The sequence below is a fragment of a genome, unplaced genomic scaffold, assembly GCF_019419815.1.
Source record: "Pyrus x bretschneideri cultivar Hongxiangsu unplaced genomic scaffold, Pyrus_bretschneideri_v1 Contig32, whole genome shotgun sequence".
Classification (NCBI taxonomy): domain Eukaryota; kingdom Viridiplantae; phylum Streptophyta; class Magnoliopsida; order Rosales; family Rosaceae; genus Pyrus; species Pyrus x bretschneideri.
Genome location: NW_025999635.1, coordinates 2,069,701 through 2,090,799, shown reverse-complemented (window position 1 = coordinate 2,090,799; position 21,099 = coordinate 2,069,701). Strand labels below are relative to the sequence as shown.

Below are 21,099 nucleotides of genomic sequence, written 5' to 3'. Positions count from 1 at the left end.
TTCGTTCTTTCTTGATATGCCATTCTCGATAAATAAACACATGAAAATATTTCCGCAATTGTTTTTTCTTGCCATACACTCTTTATTCTAACCGTTGATTGAATACATCAAAGAAGAATCAATCAACCCAAGCAATGAAGAATGCATTAAGGAGAAGACCGGAATGCGGAAATCAGTTCCCTGAACATATAAGCCTCAGTTAAAGGCTAAGATCTTCGGGAGAACAGACATGAAGCTCAAAAACATTCACGATGCCGTTCAACAAGCACGACCGCTACGAGTCACCAATTTGAGCTTCATCATGTGCTCGAAATATCGAGAGAAACAGCGAAAGGTAAAATTTGAAATATCGTAACAGCATGACATAATGAATCTGAATAGAATCTCAACTCACAAATTGTCCGAAAAAAAGGTTCCTTAATTAGAAAATAATCCATACGTTAAGAAAATTTATGGAGGACTCCACCTGGTAAAACATTTGTACAGTCACGACCACAAATTCTACTACCGCCTCGCTTTTTACACCCTTCAAACTTGTACACTAATTTATCTCCTCTGCAGGGGCCTCAGGTGCGTTCACCGTCTGCGCCGTGACTACTCTAAGGTATATCCTCAAACTAAAAATGTACAGTTTTAAGTACAACCAATGATCTTTATTTTCATCGCGCCTTATCCATCTCAATACATAGACGTAGCCTTTACTTGACATGAAAGAAATAGAGGGGCTCATATTATCCTCAGTTAGCTGTACAACTTCGTCCCCGTACCCCATCTAAGCAGCAGAAGCCTGGGGAGCCAGAATGCTAATCCTCCTCTCTGCAAAAGATTCAGCGCCTTGTTAGCGATTTGAGGCAACCAGGTTTGTTACACCAGTAGCAAGTCCAAGGCTTGAAGCCGGAATAACAATACATATTAGGCTAGAAAATCATATTATTCATATTGGAAACGACAACCAACTTCTTGCATTGCAAGAAAACCCAAACGATGAATCAGAACTACTTTTGTGTATCATGTGTTAAAGCATCACTATGAGATGTACGATTGATATGAAATGACAAAGGAGAAAGGGCGAAAAAGTACCCCCAGCAGCAACAAGTTTCTCTACACGGGCAACTATATGCTTCCCATAAGTATACTTCTTCAGGGCATTCAGGTGAACCTTAATTCGGTTAAGGATTAGTTCAAGTTGCTGATCGTCACAAGTTTCCAACACTTTCTGTACAACATAGTTTGCGAACTGATCCTTCATCATCGCCTAAATTCAAACAGAACAAGAATAAGAAGGCATATTAAAAGACCCTAGTCCATGCATATACCCGTCTTCAAAACCAATGCCTGGCAAATCATTTTCCTAGAGCCATAGTATTTGGAAAATTTGATACTAACAAAACGAAAAACCTTCACAATTTAAAAAGTTTGTGTTCGTCGAACTCATTTGAAAAGTAGTCAATGTTAATCAAAAACGAAAATGATACATGCATTAATAAATTCAAGCTTGCAATAGTCGTACTAGCACATTGTTGAATATTATATACTAAAGACACGATTCAAATACTTTGTCAAAACAGCTCGATGCATCAAAAAAGCAATTGATTTGCAAAGATGAGGCAAACTGTCATTGAGAATGTTAAGGTAAAAGTTAACTGTTACATGTCAAAGATAATACGTGAAAGTAAACCCAATGAGCTCACTAGTATTCAAATGAATTCACGAGTTCAACCTAAGTAACCATCGTTTCAGGTAACAGCATAATCATAATAAAAGTAATCATAACAGCTTCGGAAGTTATAGAAAAGTTACTTCAAACTGTAAAGAGTATTTTCATAAAACCCCCAAAAGTTAGAGACATCAACTCTTTTCAGTAATTTGAAAGGGTTCGCACTTAGTTCAGGAACACATCTATGCAAACTTGACCAGAGTAAAATATATTTGAAGATGGCACATTGAGACAAGTAAAGAATTAAAGAAAGAAAATTATACTATAACAAAAGAATACATTCACCAACAGTGCACACCAAAAACTTCATAGTAAGTAGCAAACCTGAAGGGGCTCATTTTCGTCAGTGGTACCAAGCATCTCAGTTACAAGGGCCTGGCGTTCAGCAAGAGTTCCAAAACTTAAACACTTTTCTATGACATTTGACGCAAACTTCTGCTGGCTCATTTGAACGATTTGCCCAGTTAGTTCCTTAATTATACATGACCGTTCATGTGGCTTTCCATGTTCCAGCACATGCTGTAAAAGTAAATACAATCAGTTAACTGAGTTCAATGTAAACAAAGAATAAAACATATAGTTTACTGTATACAGCAAAGGCTACGTATTGTTGTTTCCAAATTAAACCACAATTTAAAGTATCCACAACTCCTTTGCGGGTTCCATGAAAAGAAAGTTCATGAATCTAGTTATTACATGCACGTCTTTGAAGTAAACATCATGCTATCAGCTTATGGGACATTTATTTGTTTTTACGGTTTCTGAGTTAGCTTTTGCAAGCCTATTCTGAAATGTAAAGAAAGTAAAGTTTACAAAGCACAAAGGACCAAAGGTATAAAAGAGGTACTCAATTCTTCTTAAAAAATTGTATGTCATCAACCTGACATAATGGCTCTGGTGCAAAACCAGAGGCAGGGAGGTAACTCTCCGAGTAACAGTTCAATGATGTGATTACGTTCAATCAACAACAGTGTCTACCATATTATACTTCCACAGATCATCACAAAATATAATATTTATCTTTTGACTTATTGCAAGTGCAAACAAAACCGTATTCAGTTAATAAATTACATCAGGAAACAATCAGGTATGGGTGCATAAACTCATTCAATAAGCCAAGTAAGGTGTATAAACAGAGCTCAAAGAAAATAAGTATGAAAACATTAAATTGGTGGTGGAGGGGTGGAGCGGAGCTGAAATCATCTTATTCCTCAATTCTATCCAATCCCTCCATCTAAATGAGATCATGTATAAACAACAGAGAAAACTGAAGATACATATTGGTGTGAGACTAAATAACTGACAATGTAACATTAGTAACAACCGTTGTAACCCCACCAATTTTTTAACAACCAACTAAACGCATAAGCAATTTAAAACAGAGAGCTATATTTGACACTAACATCAAGAGTCCCTTTACACTCCAAATCCAGGCTAAATTGAAGTGTGACTGATGAAAAGGCATGAATCACACCCATATGATGAACATAATGGACAGCTAAAAGTCGCATTATAAGCATGAAAACAGAAGTTGATTAATTGGTTTAAGTGAAGTCACAAGTGCATGAAGAGCCAACAAAATTGAGCTTAAGATGAGACTAGGATGTGCAGAGAAAAATCAAAATTGAACATCTATACTGTATAAAATAAGAACCAAAATAACATCCAACAAAGAAAATTAGTTGATTACATTAAGAGGTCCGTTTGATACTTAAACAACAGATTCCATTAAACCACTGTGGAATTATTTCCTTTAACAATAAGAAGGTAGAGTGACAAAAGTTTCTTAGAAATGAAACAAACCTGGACAACATAATTTCCATATTGGTCTTGTGCCAAAATGCAAACAGACTGCAAAATCTCATCCATCATTATTTGCTGCGTTTTGGGTTCATGGCAGTGCTCCAAAACTCTCTGTTAAATCAAAGTTACTATACCATTTAGTTGCATTCATAACCATTTATCTTCAACATATCAACATATCAACATATATGATTAATAGGCAGACGCAAAATGAATGCGAGTCAGAAAATGGTGAGGTTCTTAACCTGTATGACACGACAACCATACGGATGAGTAGACAGTGTCACGACTTGGTCATAAAAAGTTGAAACAACAAACTGGATGGCATCTTCAGGTACACATTCAATACACTTCTGGACAACATGGTTGCCATTTTGATCACGAACACAACGCATAACATGACCATCCAGTTCAGCTACCATTTTAGTCTGCTGGTCCAGCTCAACAACTTCTATAGCCTGAAAGCACATGAAAGCCAAGTTTGATGGTGATATGATAAACATCATTGACCATTGATATTTTCCCTGAAAACTAAAAAAGAAAAAAAAATCTACATGATTATGAAAGTAAGAAACATATGTTTCTCTCTAAAATCTTCGATGATTTATATCTACTAGGTCGTACTCCAATTCCCAGGTAGTACAAGAACAATGAGCTAAACCGTTGTGGCTCAAGAAATTCAAACTTGAGAAAACCTAAAATTAAATGGTGTTTTCTTAAGAGACTGAAAAGTTGTTCGTTTTATAGACAAATAATTTCCCAAGGATACCCCGAAACATATTCTATTAGATATGTATCCTGTCTCCTGCAACACATACAATATGTAGAAGGTAATCCTTCTGAGTTCGTATGAAAGCCAATGGTAAAACATGCAAGGAATATCAATATGGAAAATTAATTACTGTGTTCAGTCAGCTAACTGTACATACCTTCTGAATCACTCGACATCCATACATTTGAAGGCTAAGGGTCAGCACATGCCCAGTGAGCTGGTCTGCAAGTTCTCTTATTTGTGCTGGAGTTCCATGCTCAAAAAACTGAACCAAAGTGCAAAAGTCAGACATAGAAGAAAAACTGCAACACTTATTTTCCGCCACTTAACCACTGCATATCATGATCATGCTAAGGCACAAGGATACATAAAATTGCACATAAAGGCAAATCAATCTAAAGGGGAAAAGGTACCTTCTGAATCACATAATTACCAAACACATCGGTCATAAGAGATAGTGCTTGGGGCATAATTTCATCAAAAACCATGTTCTTCTCTTCAATTGTGGCAGTTTCAAGTTTCTGTTGAATAAACCGACTTCCATACTGGTCGGCACTGTTCAAGGTATTATATGAGTGAATTAAGTTGTGGATATCTGGAACACATAAGGGCACAAAGATTTAAAGAAACAGTGACAAATATTTACCTGAACTCAACAACATGCCCTGCAATCTCTGAAAGTTCAAAACATTTAGTCTTGTTGCTTTTGAACTCATCTAGTAAAGAGGAGGCAAAACTTTCATCCAAATTTCCACCATTTTCGGAGTGCCAAGCTCCCATCAGACCTCCACCCATGTTCCTCAACCCAGAAGAAAAACGCAAGTTCCGCTCACCATGCCTGGCAGGACTACCAGGTCCAACAGGAGAGTTTGGAAGAAGGGGACCACCCAATGGTGTTCCAGAATAAGACATCCCATGCACATATGATGGATTTCCATAATAACCATGATTCAAGCTACCAGACCTGCCAATGTAGGGAGCACCAAATTGTGATTTTTGGGGCGAAAGCAATTGCCCCAAATAAGCTTTTTGCAAACCAAGTAAATCCATGTACGTATTACCCATGCCTTCCCTATCTTTTGTGGGATCATTAAGGGCTGCAAGCTGTGCAGCTGCATATTCATTTGATCTCAAGTACTGAACATACAATGGGTCCATCATGGGAACCTGAAGAGCACTCCCACCACCGTGATTTCCAAGCCTAATATTCTGCAATTCAGTAGCCGCAGCCAACAGATTTGGTCCTAAAGACATCCCTCCAAAAGCTCCAGAGTCCAAGCCACCCATTGCAGATGCAGCAGCAGCATTTTCAAATAAGGGTGGTAAACTACCATTACCAAGTGGACTACCCATCATTGATGGAGATGAAGGACCACCAGAATAGCCATAGTTAGGAAATGAGGTATTGTCTACATTCTGATAGTGGGAGTGTGAGCTTCCTCGGCCATTAAGAGCTGGCACAGGTCCTCTTAAGTATGAGTTACCAGAAGATACAGCAGGATTATTAATATCAACTAGATCGTCAGACATATAAGAAGGGCTGTTCAGATCCCTACCAAATCCACTGCCTCTTCCCATATTCTGATAAGAATTGTTAGAAGATTGGGAAGCAGAATGCAGATGAAAATTCCCAGAATCAGACTTATTCAAGTACGAATTTTGTTTAATATGGTTCCAATCACCTTGCATGTCATAAAGGTTATGGTGATTATCAATTTCATGTTGCATTTGTGAGCGTGCACGATTCTTCTCATCAATCCTACCATTTGTTGACAGGTTCATACCAGATAATGCAGCTGCCAGATCTGCAGACTCATTCACATCAAGCGAGGCACCATTGAATGAGTTTTGACCATTGCCAATTTTTTTATCCATGGAGGAAACCCTTCCAACTGGTGGAATTCGAGGACTAGGAGCCCTAGCTACAAGCTGAGGGTCTGGTGTGTTGCTTCTCGACAATGAAGCACCCAGAGCAGAAGCATATGTATGAGAACTAGATGAACCGCCGTTCTGAACAGCTGACATTCCCTGTAAATGAGCAAACTGGGTATCTGAAGCTTCAACACCATCATCAAAAGCATTCCGGCTAGCTGGACGAGAAGGGTGCCTTGAGCCATTTGTATTATGTATATCATCCTGCATTGAAATATCAAGAGTTTTAGACAGCAGATCTTATAAACAAATTCAAATTTTATTTTGCAAAAGTTGTCGCAGGCAATGAAATTTAACCAGGAAAAACAAGCGTACAACAAAAAGACCACAGGAGCAAATCTGCCAACAAACCAAGAAAATACATCGAAATACCTTAAGCAGAAACAGTTTCCATTCCAATTAACTTTACATTTTACTGGTGCAACATTTATGCAAAGAGTTAAAATTATAGTTAATAGGCAAGATAAAAGAATTACTGAAAAACAAATTCCACTTTTCAATATCAGTGTCTAGTGTCTACAGCAGATAAGTTGATAATTATTAAAAAAAAAAAAAAAAAACTGAACCAGTGTCAGGAGAACTAGTTCAATTTCTCATGCCAGCGAACACCTCCATATCATGGAATTAGTCTCATCAGCTAACAATTCAGAGAAACCACTGTCAAAGGCACTAAACATTGACTTGTTCCACTTCATTAGGATAATCGAAAGGTGCACCCTACTTAGAGGAGCTGAGCTAGATATCGAGTAAATCATATAATGATAAACACAAAATATAAGCGAGAAATCAACGAAGAAACGTAAAGATCAAACCTTTGTAAAACACAAAATTAGAGAAGAAATCTAATCACATAATACTCCAGTAAGCTTAAGCTTATCACACGAAAATTATCATGAATACATAAAATACTTCCAAACGCAAACAAACATTGTATATTCAAGATAACAAGCTATCATATAAACCAATTCAAAAAACAAACTTTACAAACACTTCACCTGAATAATCTCTGCAATACTCTTCTGCCTACTCCCAAGTCCCAACCCCGGCAACCCAATCAACCCATCACCGCCCCACTCTGCCGCACCCTTCCTCGCCGGCACACCATTCTCCTCCTTCCCTCCAATCCCCGGCTGCACAGAAAAAAGTGACCCTTCACCGCCACTCCTACCCCCTATCCTCCTATCTCCAACTGCCGAAGCTCCACCTCCACCTCCACCTCCACCTCCACCTCCGCCTTGCAACCGCTGGGAAAAACGCCAGTCCTCCTTCGAAAGCAGCGGCGGCGGAAGCCGTGGATTGAGATTACCATTGGAATAGTAGTAATTCACATAAGCTGGATCAGCGAGAAGCTCCTCTTCAGTTGCAAACCCCTTGGTGCCGTTTTTCGTGAAACCCGACAGCGCAGACGCCTCAAACAAGCCTCCGACAGCGTTCAACGAGCCTTCCACGGTGGGCGGCGCCGACCCACTCCTGTATATGTTCAGCTCCTTCTCCCGCTCACTTGCTTCATGCTGCCGCCTCTGTTCACGACTCAACATACTCAAATCTTCGCTGTAATCACCACTCTTTAACATCGATCGCATTGACATTTCAGACATCATCTTTGAATAAGTATCGGTGACCATATCATACAATCAACAACCAAATCAAAGAAAAACCACTGAAAACTGAACAAAGATTGAGACTTTCAGGTCGGGTTTAGCTTAAAACTGCTAAAAACAGATGGGATTGCTACAAAACTTTGGATAATGCGATTTTCTCGATCAAAAACTACGAACCCATTCTTAAAATTGCACTGAAAGTGAAAAGATTGTTCTTTCCGTAACGTCAAAGATTGGATTTTTGTACTGAGTGAGACGAGGATCGGAAGCTTAGATGATCAAAAATATGGAGACAGACATTTTTTTTTTTTTAACAAAGGTGAGAATGGAGAAGGGAGGGGGAGACAGTGAAGTAAGAAAGAGGGCAATGATAAGCAAGAGCAGTGTAGGAATCTGAGCCGTTGGATACGAGGAATGACGGCCAGGATTTGGTTCCCGCAAAGAGGTCTTTAGGGTTCTGTTTCATCGACTAACTGCAGCTCCTCCTGCCAGTTTTGTTTGGGATTAATTCATTCATTTAATTCAAGGTCTTAATAGGCATGTTATTTAATTCAAGGAAATGTCAAATCTTTAGAAGAGATTGCGTTATGCTTCTACATATGTATATGAGTAAACTAATTCTCAGTTTTTCGGATGGAAATTTGAATCATATTATTATTAACTTATTATAAAGTTTAGTCAATTTTTATTATTTAGTGTAGGTATCATTTGCTAAAAAAAAATGTAAATTTGATTCCTAGTTTTTGCATCTGGCATATAATTTCATTCTTTTTTGGAGTGATGATCTAAATAGGAAATTTTTTTTTTTAAATACAACGATAAATTTTACATTAAGTGGAGGAAGAAATTCGATTAAGCCACACATTTGCATAGGAAATTTCATTAGCTAATTTTTTTTTTTCTCAATTAGTAGAATTATATGTGCGCACTCGTATAGACAGTGAAGGCGGATTCGTGACATCATTTTTTTTTATAGAATTTTTATACACATTTTCGTGAAACACATTCTGTAATGTATTTTAAACTATCTTTTTTTATAGAACACCATTCATAAATCATCCTTACAAAAAATCAAACAAATCCAAACTATTAAGGCATTTATTTGTAGTGAAGAAATGGACGAGTATAGTTCTACAAAGAAACCCTAAACTAGTAATCCAACGGTCATATGATTCCAAATTTAGGTAATTTAGTGCACGTGATCTTTGAGGAAATATTTAAAAGATAGACAGTTTGGATCATTGAAACACATTACAAAGTATGCCCACAAAAATATGTCTCAAAAATTATGTAAAAAGGTGATATCACGAATTCGTCCCTATAAATAGCAAATTAAAAATAATTAGCAAATTGCATGGTACAATTGTTACGAGGGTTAGAGAAGGACCCAAAACAGTACTGCAATTCAAGTTCACAGGTAGAGATGCACTATAAGAAGTAACTTCCATTCATCTGCTCCTGCAAATAAATTCTTGCCATGACGAGTCAATTTGAATGGTGTATTTAAGCTTACGGCTTTACCTTACCAAACCATCTCAACAGTTCTGTACTAACTTTTAACTAGTTGCATAACTTTTGTGCACAAATATACGTATGCTAAACTAATCTCGGTTTAATATTTTGTGGTAAAAAAATGTGATGTTCCTAGCATTATAATTACGTTTAAGTTTCCGAGCTTAAAATGTTTGAACGCAACACATCTCAGGAATCATCCTAGACTGACTTTGAGAACCCAGCTAAACGTAGCTGCTTGGTTGAAAGTGTGATGCCTATTTGCGGTAAGAGCAGCTAAAATCTCATTCATGAGGACTGGTCAATTACTCATCGAAGGACATGTTTGGCACATTCATAATAGTGGGAGAGATTAATTAGGCAACAATTAATAAGGTGATCAATATAGGGCTGCAAGAATTCTTTAATACACACGCTAGTAACCCTTTTTTCTTATTACAATTGTCACATTTGTCTGTGTTAACCTCATACTTTCTCTAATTAAATAGACTTAGTGTCGCCATACCAACTACTTATGAGTGATTGTCTTTCTATAATCACTCAGATGAAAGATTAAAAATTTAGTCTTTTTTTCAACATCAAAAAGATAAGTACTGCCAAATGGAGAACTAGGTATTTGATACGACAATGGTGTCACTTTTACAATCACCTCATCAATGTCTTCCAAGATTTTTCTAGTTTTTTTCCTAATTAATATAAGGTAGATCAAATTTCAGACAATATTTACAAATCATGCGATGTGTCATTAATAAGAAGCAAGTACACTAATCAACACTTAAGTAATAATCTTATCATCAATGACCACGTCATATGATTTACAAAATATGTTTTAAATTGATCCATCTCGTTAACATTACCCTTAATTTTTTTGGGGCTTTTGGATCTAGGTCCAAAAACATAGGTAGTTTTTGGGACTAAATCCAATTATCCAATTACATATTTTGATATCAATTTTGCCCCTTCAGTTAAAAATATTTAAATTCTTTAATTTTTTTAACATTTATTCAGTTTTTAAATTTTGAATATTTAAATACCCAAACTAAAATATTATCTAGTAACTACCTACTATTTATGAAGAAAACAAAACCGATATAATCTAGTAACTACCTACCTATTTTATAGGAAGAAAAATGCTTTATACCTACAAAGCAAATATAATCTACCTGCAAAACAAAAATAAACTACATATTGTATTGGAAGAAAAATGCTAGGAACCTACATGGCGGAACATAGAAATATAAATATGATATAATATACCTCCATTAGAGGAACGAATTTAGAGGGAAGAACACAAAAATATCACCCATGAAAAGAAAAGACAAAAAAGAGGAGGATTGAGGTGATTATATGGCTATAACTAAAATATCAACCATTAAAGAAACGGACTGGGGGTTGAGGTGATTATATGGCTATAACTAATCCTACAATTAAGGGATTAGTTAAACGACAAATAATCTCATAATTAAGAAATTTTGTGTATTTATAACAATTCGTAAGCCTAAGGGGTAAATATGGTACAAACCACAAATAAGCACACGTGGAATCTTAATTATTGGACCTATTTCAATGAAGTGGACTAATTCTACTAATGGCTCACAAAATTGGATCTATATCAAGTTATCCCAATTTTTTTTCCTAGTTGGAATGAAAGAATCTCAACTCGACTCGACCAATCGAATATAAAAACACAACTAAATTTTAGCATCAACAAAATATAAAATGGAATGATGTTATTTTAAACTTTCACTAATACTGCGACCCACTAAAACCCAGAGAATATAATTTTATGCTCTGAATGCAACTTAGAACCCTAGCAGCCACTTACCAGTACCACCAAGACCCCAAAAACCCAAACCATATGGCCAACCAAAGATGCCTTTTTATTTTCTCTTCTTTTAAAATCCAGAAAAAGCACCGATCAAAAAGAAAAAAAATACAGAAGGTGATAATGTTAGTTAAGTGGTCATGTCAGCAAAGAGTTTGTTTACATTTACATATTAATATTTATGCAAATAGCAGTGGACGACGATGATTTTGCAGACGTGTGAGTCACTTGACTTCATTCAACGTATCGTATAATATTCTCTGTGTTTGGGAGGGTCACGTGACTTGTCTGTGCTTCCTTCTACGTGAATCATTAATATGTGCTGCTCCACCTCCACCGCTCCACGTACCTTCTTATCAAATAAACTATTATTCTGTCTGCAGTTCATGGGTTAAAACCCTAATTATACTTTAAACATGACAACCCAGAAAAAAAAAAATATATATATATATATATATGTGTGTGTGTGTGTAAGAGAAGAAAATTAAAGTAGGTGTTTATATAAAAAATAAAAAATAAATATTGTGTAGCATGGTTCCTTTATGGGGCATTTTGATATAGATGCCTCAAATTTGAATTTTTTTAATCGAACATCTATAACTTTTAAACTTTTTATCAAACATTCTTTTACTAATTTTTAATTAAAAATTATGATTTTATTGTATTTAATTAACCAACTAGTTCAGAAAATAATATCACAAATATTCTAAAATCACCACAAACATCATATCTTATCTTATCATAATTCATTCAAAATGAATTTTTCTTATTCAAATAATTTGTTGTTTTAATTTCTAAAAACACATAAACATCCTATTAACATACAATTATGAAATATAACATGCACATATATTAAATATAACGTACCAAACAGATATATTAAATATAACGTACCAATCATTTGGTACGTTATATAAATTTAATCTAAGTACGTATTAGTATTTTGGTACATTATAAAATATTGTTTTTGGTACGTTATGCAATTCTTTATTTAGTACGTACCAAGTTATTAGTACGATGTATCATCCTTATTTTGGTACATACAAAACTTATGGTACGTTATGTGTAAGTTGTGTAACCCAAAAAACTACATCTCAATTTTAATTATAAACGACACTTGTTTTTTTATAATCTATATAAAATGTTGAGTTGGAAATTGGAAAAACTATATTTCATCCAATTAATCTTGAACCCCACTAGATATAATTGAATCCTTAAATTGAGGAAGGGATGAGATTCCATAAAAATAGCAATAAATTAATGAATATTATTGAGTGCTTTTTTTTTTTTACATAGAAATGGATTTAAAAGAATTTATAAAATACTTAAATTAAGAATATACCTTAAATATAAAGTTTAATTAAAAGTAAGAGCACTTTAATCAAAAGTTGAAAAGTAACAGATGTTTAATTTAGAAAAATCTAAAATAAGGCATTTGTTTAAGCAGAAAGGAAAAGAGAAAAACAGTTTAATTATTGGGCAGAAGACTGTTTACTACCCTCATGTTTCGTGGTTTTCAACATTTAGTACATCAAGTTTTTTTCATCCCAGAGTCATACCTAAAGTGTAAATTTTGAGATAGTCTTATATATCCGTTAGTCAAACTGTTCAATCTCCCGTTAACTGTAACGTGGCGCCTATGTTAACAATGACTGGGCAGCACATGTCATCCACGTGGAAATTAAAAATAAATTATTTATAAAATAAATTAATTAATTAAAACTTTTTTAAAAATTAAAAAAAATTTGACCCAAACACTCCCGTCTCCTACCTCACACCCGGTCCCCAACCCCTTTCTCCCTTCTCTCCTCTGCAACTGCACCCACCCTTCCTTCTCTCTTTTGCAACTCGCACCCACCCTCCTTTCCCTCATCTTCATCGTCGGCTCCATCCATCAGCGATCATCCTCTTTGTCTTCGCGTCTCCTTCCATAGTAAAGCCCAGCAAACCCTAATTTTCTAACAATCAAATCAAACGATGCAAGAGGCTAGGCAATGGTGATGCGTGTAGGATCAATGTGCGTTTTGCTTGTTTTACGGGGGCTTGGAATCCTTGTTGGAGGAAAGCATCAGGCGGTTCATGGCATCGTCCAAACCGGCAACCTCCCATGACTCCGAGATCCTCTGCCACATAGCCCTCCATAGCCTATCGATCGGTCCCTCTTTCACTCACTCTCTCTCTCTATCCGGGTAAGTCAAATACGCACAATCGAAAGGATAAAGGGGAAAGAAAATCGAGGCTAGGGTTTGAGGAAGGGATGCGAACAATTCATCAAATGATGTGTGTGTCCTGTGAGGCCGAGACTGAAACCCCAATGAGATTTTGGGGTTTGGATTTCATGTTAGATTAGGTGTTAATCTAGGGTTTTAGAATGAGAAATGGAGAGAGAGAGAGAGAGAGAGAGACAATGAATGGAATTGCAGAGGAAGGGAGCGATAGGGTTTGACGATGGATTCTGTGTGTTTCTACGATTATTCGTCTTCGCCTTGATTTCAGTGGCCATGGCTGCGGGTTAAAAACAGCGAAAGGAGAAACTTCTCCTTTGTTGGTGTTAATGCTGCTTGACTGCCATGATTGGATTGCTGCGAGTTGCAAAGTAAAGAAGGGAGGTTGAGTACGGGTTACGGATGAGAAAAGGGATAGAGGGGGTTGGGGGTGTGAGGTAGGAGACGAGTGGGTGTTTGGGTCAAATTTTTTTTTTTTTTTAATTTTAAATTTTTTTTAATTTTAATATACACGTGACGTCCAGTCATTGTCCACGTGGGCGCCACATCATCAGTTAACAGAGTTTCTAACGGAATACTTAACGAATGTATGAAAGTGTCCTAAAATTATGACTTTAGATACCAGACTGGGACGGAAAAAACTTCATGTACCAAATGTTGAAAACCAATAAATTTTAGGGTAGTAAACAGAGTTTAACCCTTAATTATTTATCTTATCTTTTATATTCCAAACTCATATGCAGATGTACAGATATTTTAATAAAGAAATCAAAGGAATGGATTTATATATATATATATACATGAAAGGGTGAGGCATAACCTCAAAAATTGGCAAAGCGGAATTCATGGCTAGCCATATGTCTGCCATAAGTATCTTATGATGCTTTATCCTTATTAGGGCAACTGCATACGGTAATGATATTTTCATTGCTTAACTTACAGTCAATGTATATATATAGTATATAGTTATATTATGTGCTCTTGCATCTCTCATCTTGTCTCCAGTAAATACTTTTAATTATAAATGAGAGCTTCGAACTATGAGTATGTCTCTTAAACTACTTATACTCTCCATTCTACCACATCTCATTCCTCGTATAACCCTAGTAGTTTAAACTGTTGTCGTTAATCATTTAGCTAGATTTTCAACTTGCGCACAGGACTCAAGCAAGATATCAACCAAGGTAGAAGATCTGTTGATGTGAAAGTGATCTTTGTTGATTTGAAAGGTCGGTGAAACATTGAAAGGAAAAGTAATGACCTAGTTAGTTCACAGTCGGCAGTGAACAAATGCCAAAGACTTTTGATTTTTGATTTTTTTGGAAAAACAAAAATATCCATTCACTTGTGGACACGATTTACGAAAAGAATCCGAAAAGAATTTTATTGGATTTGCTACTAACAAAAAGAAGTAAGGATTCGATCAAGTAGGTTACCCTTCAATGTAACCGAAACTATACATGCTACCAATGACGCTGTTACATGGAGAAGTTTGTCCACCACCATAACTACATTTAACACTTTATGAATAGTGATTCTTTTTGAAGAGCGATTATTTCCGGATTCATTTTATTCCTAAGGATCCCCGCATTTTAGTCATTCATTATATTTCGTTTGCTCAGTTTTCGTCAGGTACTATTTATGTTTAATTTTAAATAAATAATTTAAATAATTTTTAATTGCACGATGAATGATAAAGATGTAAGAATTCTTATGATCCTCATCATTTCAATCCGGATAGAATCCAATTCCGTTCTATTGGATGTCAGTTTCGTTTAGGTCATCATATCAACTTGTATGCTCCTGCACAACCCAAAAAATCTAAGCCCATTCAACATTTTGGTGGGTTGGGATGAAGGTTTTCCTCTTGAAGGCCTGATCTATCAATGTTGGGCCTATTTTGGGTGGGAAATTGAACTTAATTATATGCTACCACTTCTTCACGCTAATCGAAACGCACCTACAGGCCGGAAAATGTACGTCGGTACGTGTATCGGTGTAAGCCGGAGCATGTGACTAGCTGGTGAGAACTCAAAAGTAAGAAACCCAAATTGAAATTGGGTTCGAGATTAGTGATTTTGTAGTATGCTCTGCCTATATATATATATATATACAGACCTTTTATGGAGAGGGATCTCCATTTTGGAAGGAAAAAAAAAAAGGAATAAATTGTAGAAATGGTCCATTAATTTTAACTCAATTGAAGCAATGGTCTATCAACTAAAAATCTATTACCATTGGTCTCTCAACTTATCAAAACGTGCAGCTATGATCCCTCAACTAAAAATTCATTACAATTGGTCCCTCAACTTTAATCCAACTGGAGAAATGGTCCATCAAATTTAACCCAATTGTCGCAATGGTCCTTTCAAAATAACTCATTTTGACAAAATTCTAACAAAGTTGACGAAAATGACCATAGCTACATGTTTTGATAAGTTAAGGAACCCTAATTGTAGCAATGATCCTTCTAACATAACTTATTTTGACAAAATTTTGACGCAAATGATCATAGCTACACATTTTAATGAGTTGAGGGACCAATAGTAATGTACTTTTAATTGAGGGATCATTGCTCCAATTTGATTAAAGTTGAGGGACCATTACTACAATTTACTCAAAAAAAAAAAAGGAGATTAATATGGGACTCGCTTCACATCGAACTTCAACAATTTGGACAGTATATGTTATAAATTTCGATTCATAGGTCATCCTTGCAAAAATTTAATACAATCCAAATCCATTTGCCCATTCAATTGTCACAATGAAATTTTCAATCCGAAACATTTGATTATTCAATAGTCACAATGAAATTTTAATGTTTCTTAGACAATAACGTTCATAAATTTCATTGAGCTCAATTAGATGCTTCAATATTTACGATTTGGCTAATATTTTGCAAGGATAATTTATGAGGTGCAACTTGAAAACTAGATGGTTTAGATTGTTGAAGTTCTGTGTCGTTTGGGCCCACAACTAATCCTTATTTTCTAAAAAAATGGAGATCCCTTCTGTTAAAGACTGTGTGTGTATATATATAATGATGAAACTGAAATGTTGGTTTTCATCATCTATTCAAACCAACCTTACCAAACTTGGAGCAGAAATTTTCCGTGTCAATCTGATAAAGCAAATTAACAGCATACTTGATCGCACGAAAGCCGGAAACGGCAAATGGCTGGCTTGGTTAATTTCTAACCTACTTTGAATTGATTCTTCTTGCAAGCTTTGCTAATTGCTTTACCTATATGCAAGTGGCTAGCTTGATTTGAGGATCAATATAACAAGTGATTTGAGTTCTGTGTATCCTCCTCCTTTGAATTCTATAGGACATTTGTTAGGTATGACCTACGCGAATTTGATATATTTTCCTGATTTATTACTATCCTATTTGAGTTATTGACACATTAATCAACACAAAAACTTGATATTGAAGATTTGACGTTTGCAAAACAATTTCCAAGGATATGAATCCTCTTGTTTTTACTTGACTTTTAACCTAAGTTATCTTTCCTTAATTTGCAAGTTCATCCATAAACCTGTTTAAACTAGATCATAGAAGAAAAATTTTGGGTTGGGGACACAAGCAGGCAATGAAAGTGAAATATTGTCAAAACGAAAGTACATGAGATATTCAATTAATTTGTTGTTTTTTTGTAATTTTGTATTGGGTACGAATGAGAATCTTTACTTTTGTGAAATACGTACATATGACGTTTTGCTAGTATCCTCTTCCATTTTATAAGATGATTATATATTATAAACCTACAGCTGGGGGATCTTTGTAGTATGTCCAAGTAAACTGTATTACGAAATCTCCAATTTTGACAGCAAAGAAAACACATCAATCATGAGTGCCAGTTTGTAAATAAGAGAATGCAAAAAGGAAATTAGTACAATGTGATCATATTCTTAATGGGAAAAATCTGTTAAGAACAAGGAAAAGCCATATAAAACTATATACATCAAAATCTAAAACGTGGAAAAACCAAAAGATCGAAATAATCGAAACCGATATCTGCCAAAAATTTCCTCATCAACCAGCTATTGGCATGGACTCGTATGCACCCCGTGCAACATGAACGTGGGGTGGCCACTGTTACAGAAACTTTCTGCAAGCCTTATATACGAAGATTGATTGAATAACATGTTCACTAGTAACGTTGTAACATGTTGAAGTCAGTGACCTAAAGGCACCAAGTCAGACCTGCTATTAGGTGTGTACAGATGGACTTTTGTATCGCAAATTAAACGTCCACGTCACCAAAGTTGCTGGGGTTAAGTAATCCATATTTTCTGTGGATTTATGTGGCGTATGATACTTTTTCCTTTGCAGTTACATCCACCTCAAAAACCCAAAAGCTGAGGGTCGAATTAGAGGGAGAAAGTTTGATCTTAGAAAATTTTATAAAGTAATTAGGGTTGTTGTAAACTGATAAACCGATCCATTCCTTCATTCTTCTAACCAGTCGTCAAATAATCATAATCCTAAGACAAATATAGTACTTATAACCACATAATCCTTGTCTTAATTAATCCCAAACCGAGAAAAACAAGAATCCGTAGAAAACAAATGCAAACCCATACTAGCTCAATGGAGTCTATTGTTTCGGAGCTCGAAGGAACACTTCTAAGGGATCCTGACCCCTTCTCTTACTTCATGTTGGTAGCATTTGAGGCGTCAGGTTTGATACGGTTTGCCGTGTTGTTAATGATGTGGCCGGTGATCCGGTTTCTGGAGATGATAGGTATGGAGGAAGCCGGGCTTAAACTGATGACTTTTGTTGCTGTTTTTGGTGTTCCGAAATCAGAGATTGAGTCCGTGTCTCGTGCAGTGTTGCCAAAGTTTTATGTGGATGATTTGGATATGGAGGCTTGGAAAGTGTTTAGCTCATATGATAAGAGGGTTGTGGTGACTAAGATGCCAAGGATTATGGTGGAGAGGTTTGTGAAGGAGCATTTGAGAGCTGATGAAGTTATTGGCAGTGAGCTTCTTGTAAACCGATTTGGGTTTGCCACCGGCTTTGTTAAAGGTGAAGTTGACATATACAGTCGAGTGGCCAAGCTGTTTGTGGATGAGGAACAACCGACATTAGGGTTGGGAAGGCCTTCATCATCCGGTTCTTCATTTGTATCCTTATGCAAGGTGCGTGCATATTTGAAATGAATAGTATTATTAACTAATGACGTGATACATAATATATACATATTGGATCTGAACCATTTGTTCTATTCATTATCAACACATACCATAATGATGCAGACTTACTAATTTAGTAAATTATCTTGGTGTGGTACTATTATCAACACATACCATAACGATGCATACTTACTAATTTAGTAAATTATCTTGGTGTGGTACTAATGAAGTAAATTATGCATGCTTGGCTTGTTACTGCAGGAACAAATCCACCCACCATTTATGATCACCAACAAAAAGCATGATGAACAGCAAGTCCTCCGACCACTCCCGGTGATCTTCCACGACGGCCGGCTAGTCAAGCGGCCTACGCCCTCAACCGCCCTCTTAATCCTCCTATGGATGCCCCTAGGCATCTCACTTGCCTTCATTCGCCTATTCATGGGATTGATATTGCCAATGAGGGCTATACCCTACACGTCTCAACTATTTGGTGGTAAAGTCATTGTGAAAGGCAGACCACCACCGCCCTTCTCCGGTGGAAACTCGGGCGTGCTATTCGTCTGCACTCACCGAACCCTAATGGACCCCGTTGTACTCTCCACCGTACTCAAACGTAGGATTCCAGCAGTCACATACTCTATCTCTCGACTATCAGAGCTCCTATCCCCAATCCCCACCGTTCGATTAACTCGTGTTCGGCACGTCGATGCTGAGAGAATCAAGCTTGAACTAACCAAAGGGGACTTGGTGGTTTGCCCCGAAGGAACGACGTGCCGTGAACCTTTTCTTTTGAGGTTTAGTGCACTCTTTGCTGAGCTTACAAACCGAATCGTCCCGGTGGCCATGAACTACAGGGTAGGGTTTTTCCATGCAACGACAGCAAGGGGCTGGAAAGCTTTGGATCCCATATTCTTCTTCATGAACCCTAGGCCAGTTTACGAAGTTACGTTCTTGAACCAGTTGCCTGTGGAAGCCACGTGTTCATCTGGGAAAAGCCCTCATGATGTTGCGAATTACGTGCAGAGGATCTTGGCCTCCACGTTAGGGTTTGAGTGCACCAACTTCACAAGGAAGGACAAGTACAAAGTGCTTGCTGGAAACGATGGGACCGTTTCGTATACTTCGTTTGGCGATCAGTTTAGGAAGATGGTGAGTATCTTTAACCCTAAGACGATGAAAGAATAAGATGAACTTCTTTGTTTTGTGGACTGCCGTGTGTTGACGTATGAAGTAATATTAGTTTAGTTGGGGTAAATTAATTTGTATTTGGTTAATTAATTATTATTTCTTGAATTGTTGAATAAAGTATATGATTGTAAATGCCGATGATTTTGATTGCAACTGATTTTGGGACTTTGAATTGCTAATTAATCAAAACGAAAATGATAGAAAGATCATTTTTCTATATCATATTTTGTAACCAAACGATGCAGTTGTTGATGGTTGGATTTCATTTTCAACGATTTTAAGGAATAATCCAACCATCAACCATCACATTACATAGTCTGCAAATATGATATAAAAGACAGTCTCTAGGGTTAAATTAACTATATTCTTAATTTGGGTTTGTTTGTTTTACTATTGTTTTGATTTGTGATTGATGATCAAATGATGATGACTTATTTTGGAGGATTTATAGAGTGGGCCAGACCTTGGGCCGTAATATTGGTAGCTGGTATTTGATTTTTTAGGCTTAGTCCGAACCTAAAATAATTTTCGTATTTTTTGTCACCATTCTTTTTTAATTGAAAATATTAAAGATTTGAACAAACAAAAGAGCATCTGACCCTATCAAAATTGACATTGTCAAAACAAATATTATTGACTAACATACAAAACGATATTTTATTTATTTATTTGTCGTAAAAAATTAAAGTAATTTTTTTGTTGAAATATTTGCTTTCTAGTGACAAAGAATACAAAATGAATAATGAATGGAAGCAAACGCAGCGTTTAATGGAAAGAAGACAAAGAGGCATGCGATGTGACGAAATGATGATGACGTGTTGGACAACGAACCAGTTCAAATGATGACTCAGCTCCTTAGCCGTAACCACGTTGCATCTTAGGCCGAGCCGCCACTCACTCGGAGCTCGCTCCAGTTGGATTGCATATTAGCAATAGATCAGAAAGTATAGAAATATAGACGAATTTTTAAAACAAACGATATTATCAACATTAAAATAAGAAGAGTGGGCTTAGTTTTGTAATGAGTTAGTAATAATGTGATTTTATTCTTGCCAAAATAGTGGGCTTTGCCTTGCATTGGCCTAATAATAATATGATTCAAATTTGCATTTGACGAGAATCGAACCTTAGGATATTTCACTTAAAATAAAGAGAAATATCATCAAGTCGTAGTATTTAGTGAAAAATACGTAATAATTTTTGTATATGTTTTTATGTTTGAACTGAAATAAATGTTTCTATTCTTTATAAGTGTTTTATTATATGTTTTATTTTGGTTTTTTTCTCCACAAAATAAAATAAAAGTCAGCAACATACACTACCAAAACACTGTGCTATTCTATAAAAAAATAAATAAAAACGTTGTGCTATATTAATAGTT

At 36.1% G+C, this 21,099-nt stretch overlaps 2 protein-coding genes across 3 annotated transcripts; one reads left to right on the top strand and one right to left on the bottom strand.

Moving 5' to 3' along the window:
* Window positions 1–397: 397 nt before the first annotated feature.
* LOC103935649 (pumilio homolog 2) lies at window positions 398–8,240 on the bottom strand. The gene is made up of 9 exons (XM_009345448.3): window positions 7,220–8,240; window positions 4,939–6,428; window positions 4,706–4,847; window positions 4,450–4,557; window positions 3,766–3,978; window positions 3,521–3,631; window positions 2,042–2,236; window positions 1,081–1,255; window positions 398–816 (listed from the first exon to the last, which is right to left on the bottom strand). Exons 1-9 carry the CDS (start codon window positions 7,847–7,849, stop codon window positions 773–775), a joined length of 3,108 nt encoding a protein of 1,035 aa, XP_009343723.1. The 5' UTR covers window positions 7,850–8,240; the 3' UTR covers window positions 398–772.
* A 9,497-nt stretch (window positions 8,241–17,737) lies between these two features.
* On the top strand, window positions 17,738–20,827 carry LOC103935642 (glycerol-3-phosphate acyltransferase 5-like). 2 transcript variants are annotated; one of them, XM_048590475.1, is made up of 3 exons: window positions 17,738–18,533; window positions 18,789–19,679; window positions 20,438–20,827. In XM_048590475.1, the coding sequence occupies exons 1-3, from the start codon at window positions 17,961–17,963 to the stop codon at window positions 20,438–20,440; spliced, it is 1,467 nt and encodes a 488-aa protein (XP_048446432.1). In that variant the 5' UTR covers window positions 17,738–17,960; the 3' UTR covers window positions 20,441–20,827. The 2 variants fall into 2 exon arrangements, with proteins under 2 accessions (XP_048446432.1, XP_009343712.1); XM_009345437.3 differs by lacking the exon at window positions 20,438–20,827 and having other exon boundaries at window positions 17,739–18,533; window positions 18,789–19,850.
* Window positions 20,828–21,099: the final 272 nt, after the last annotated feature.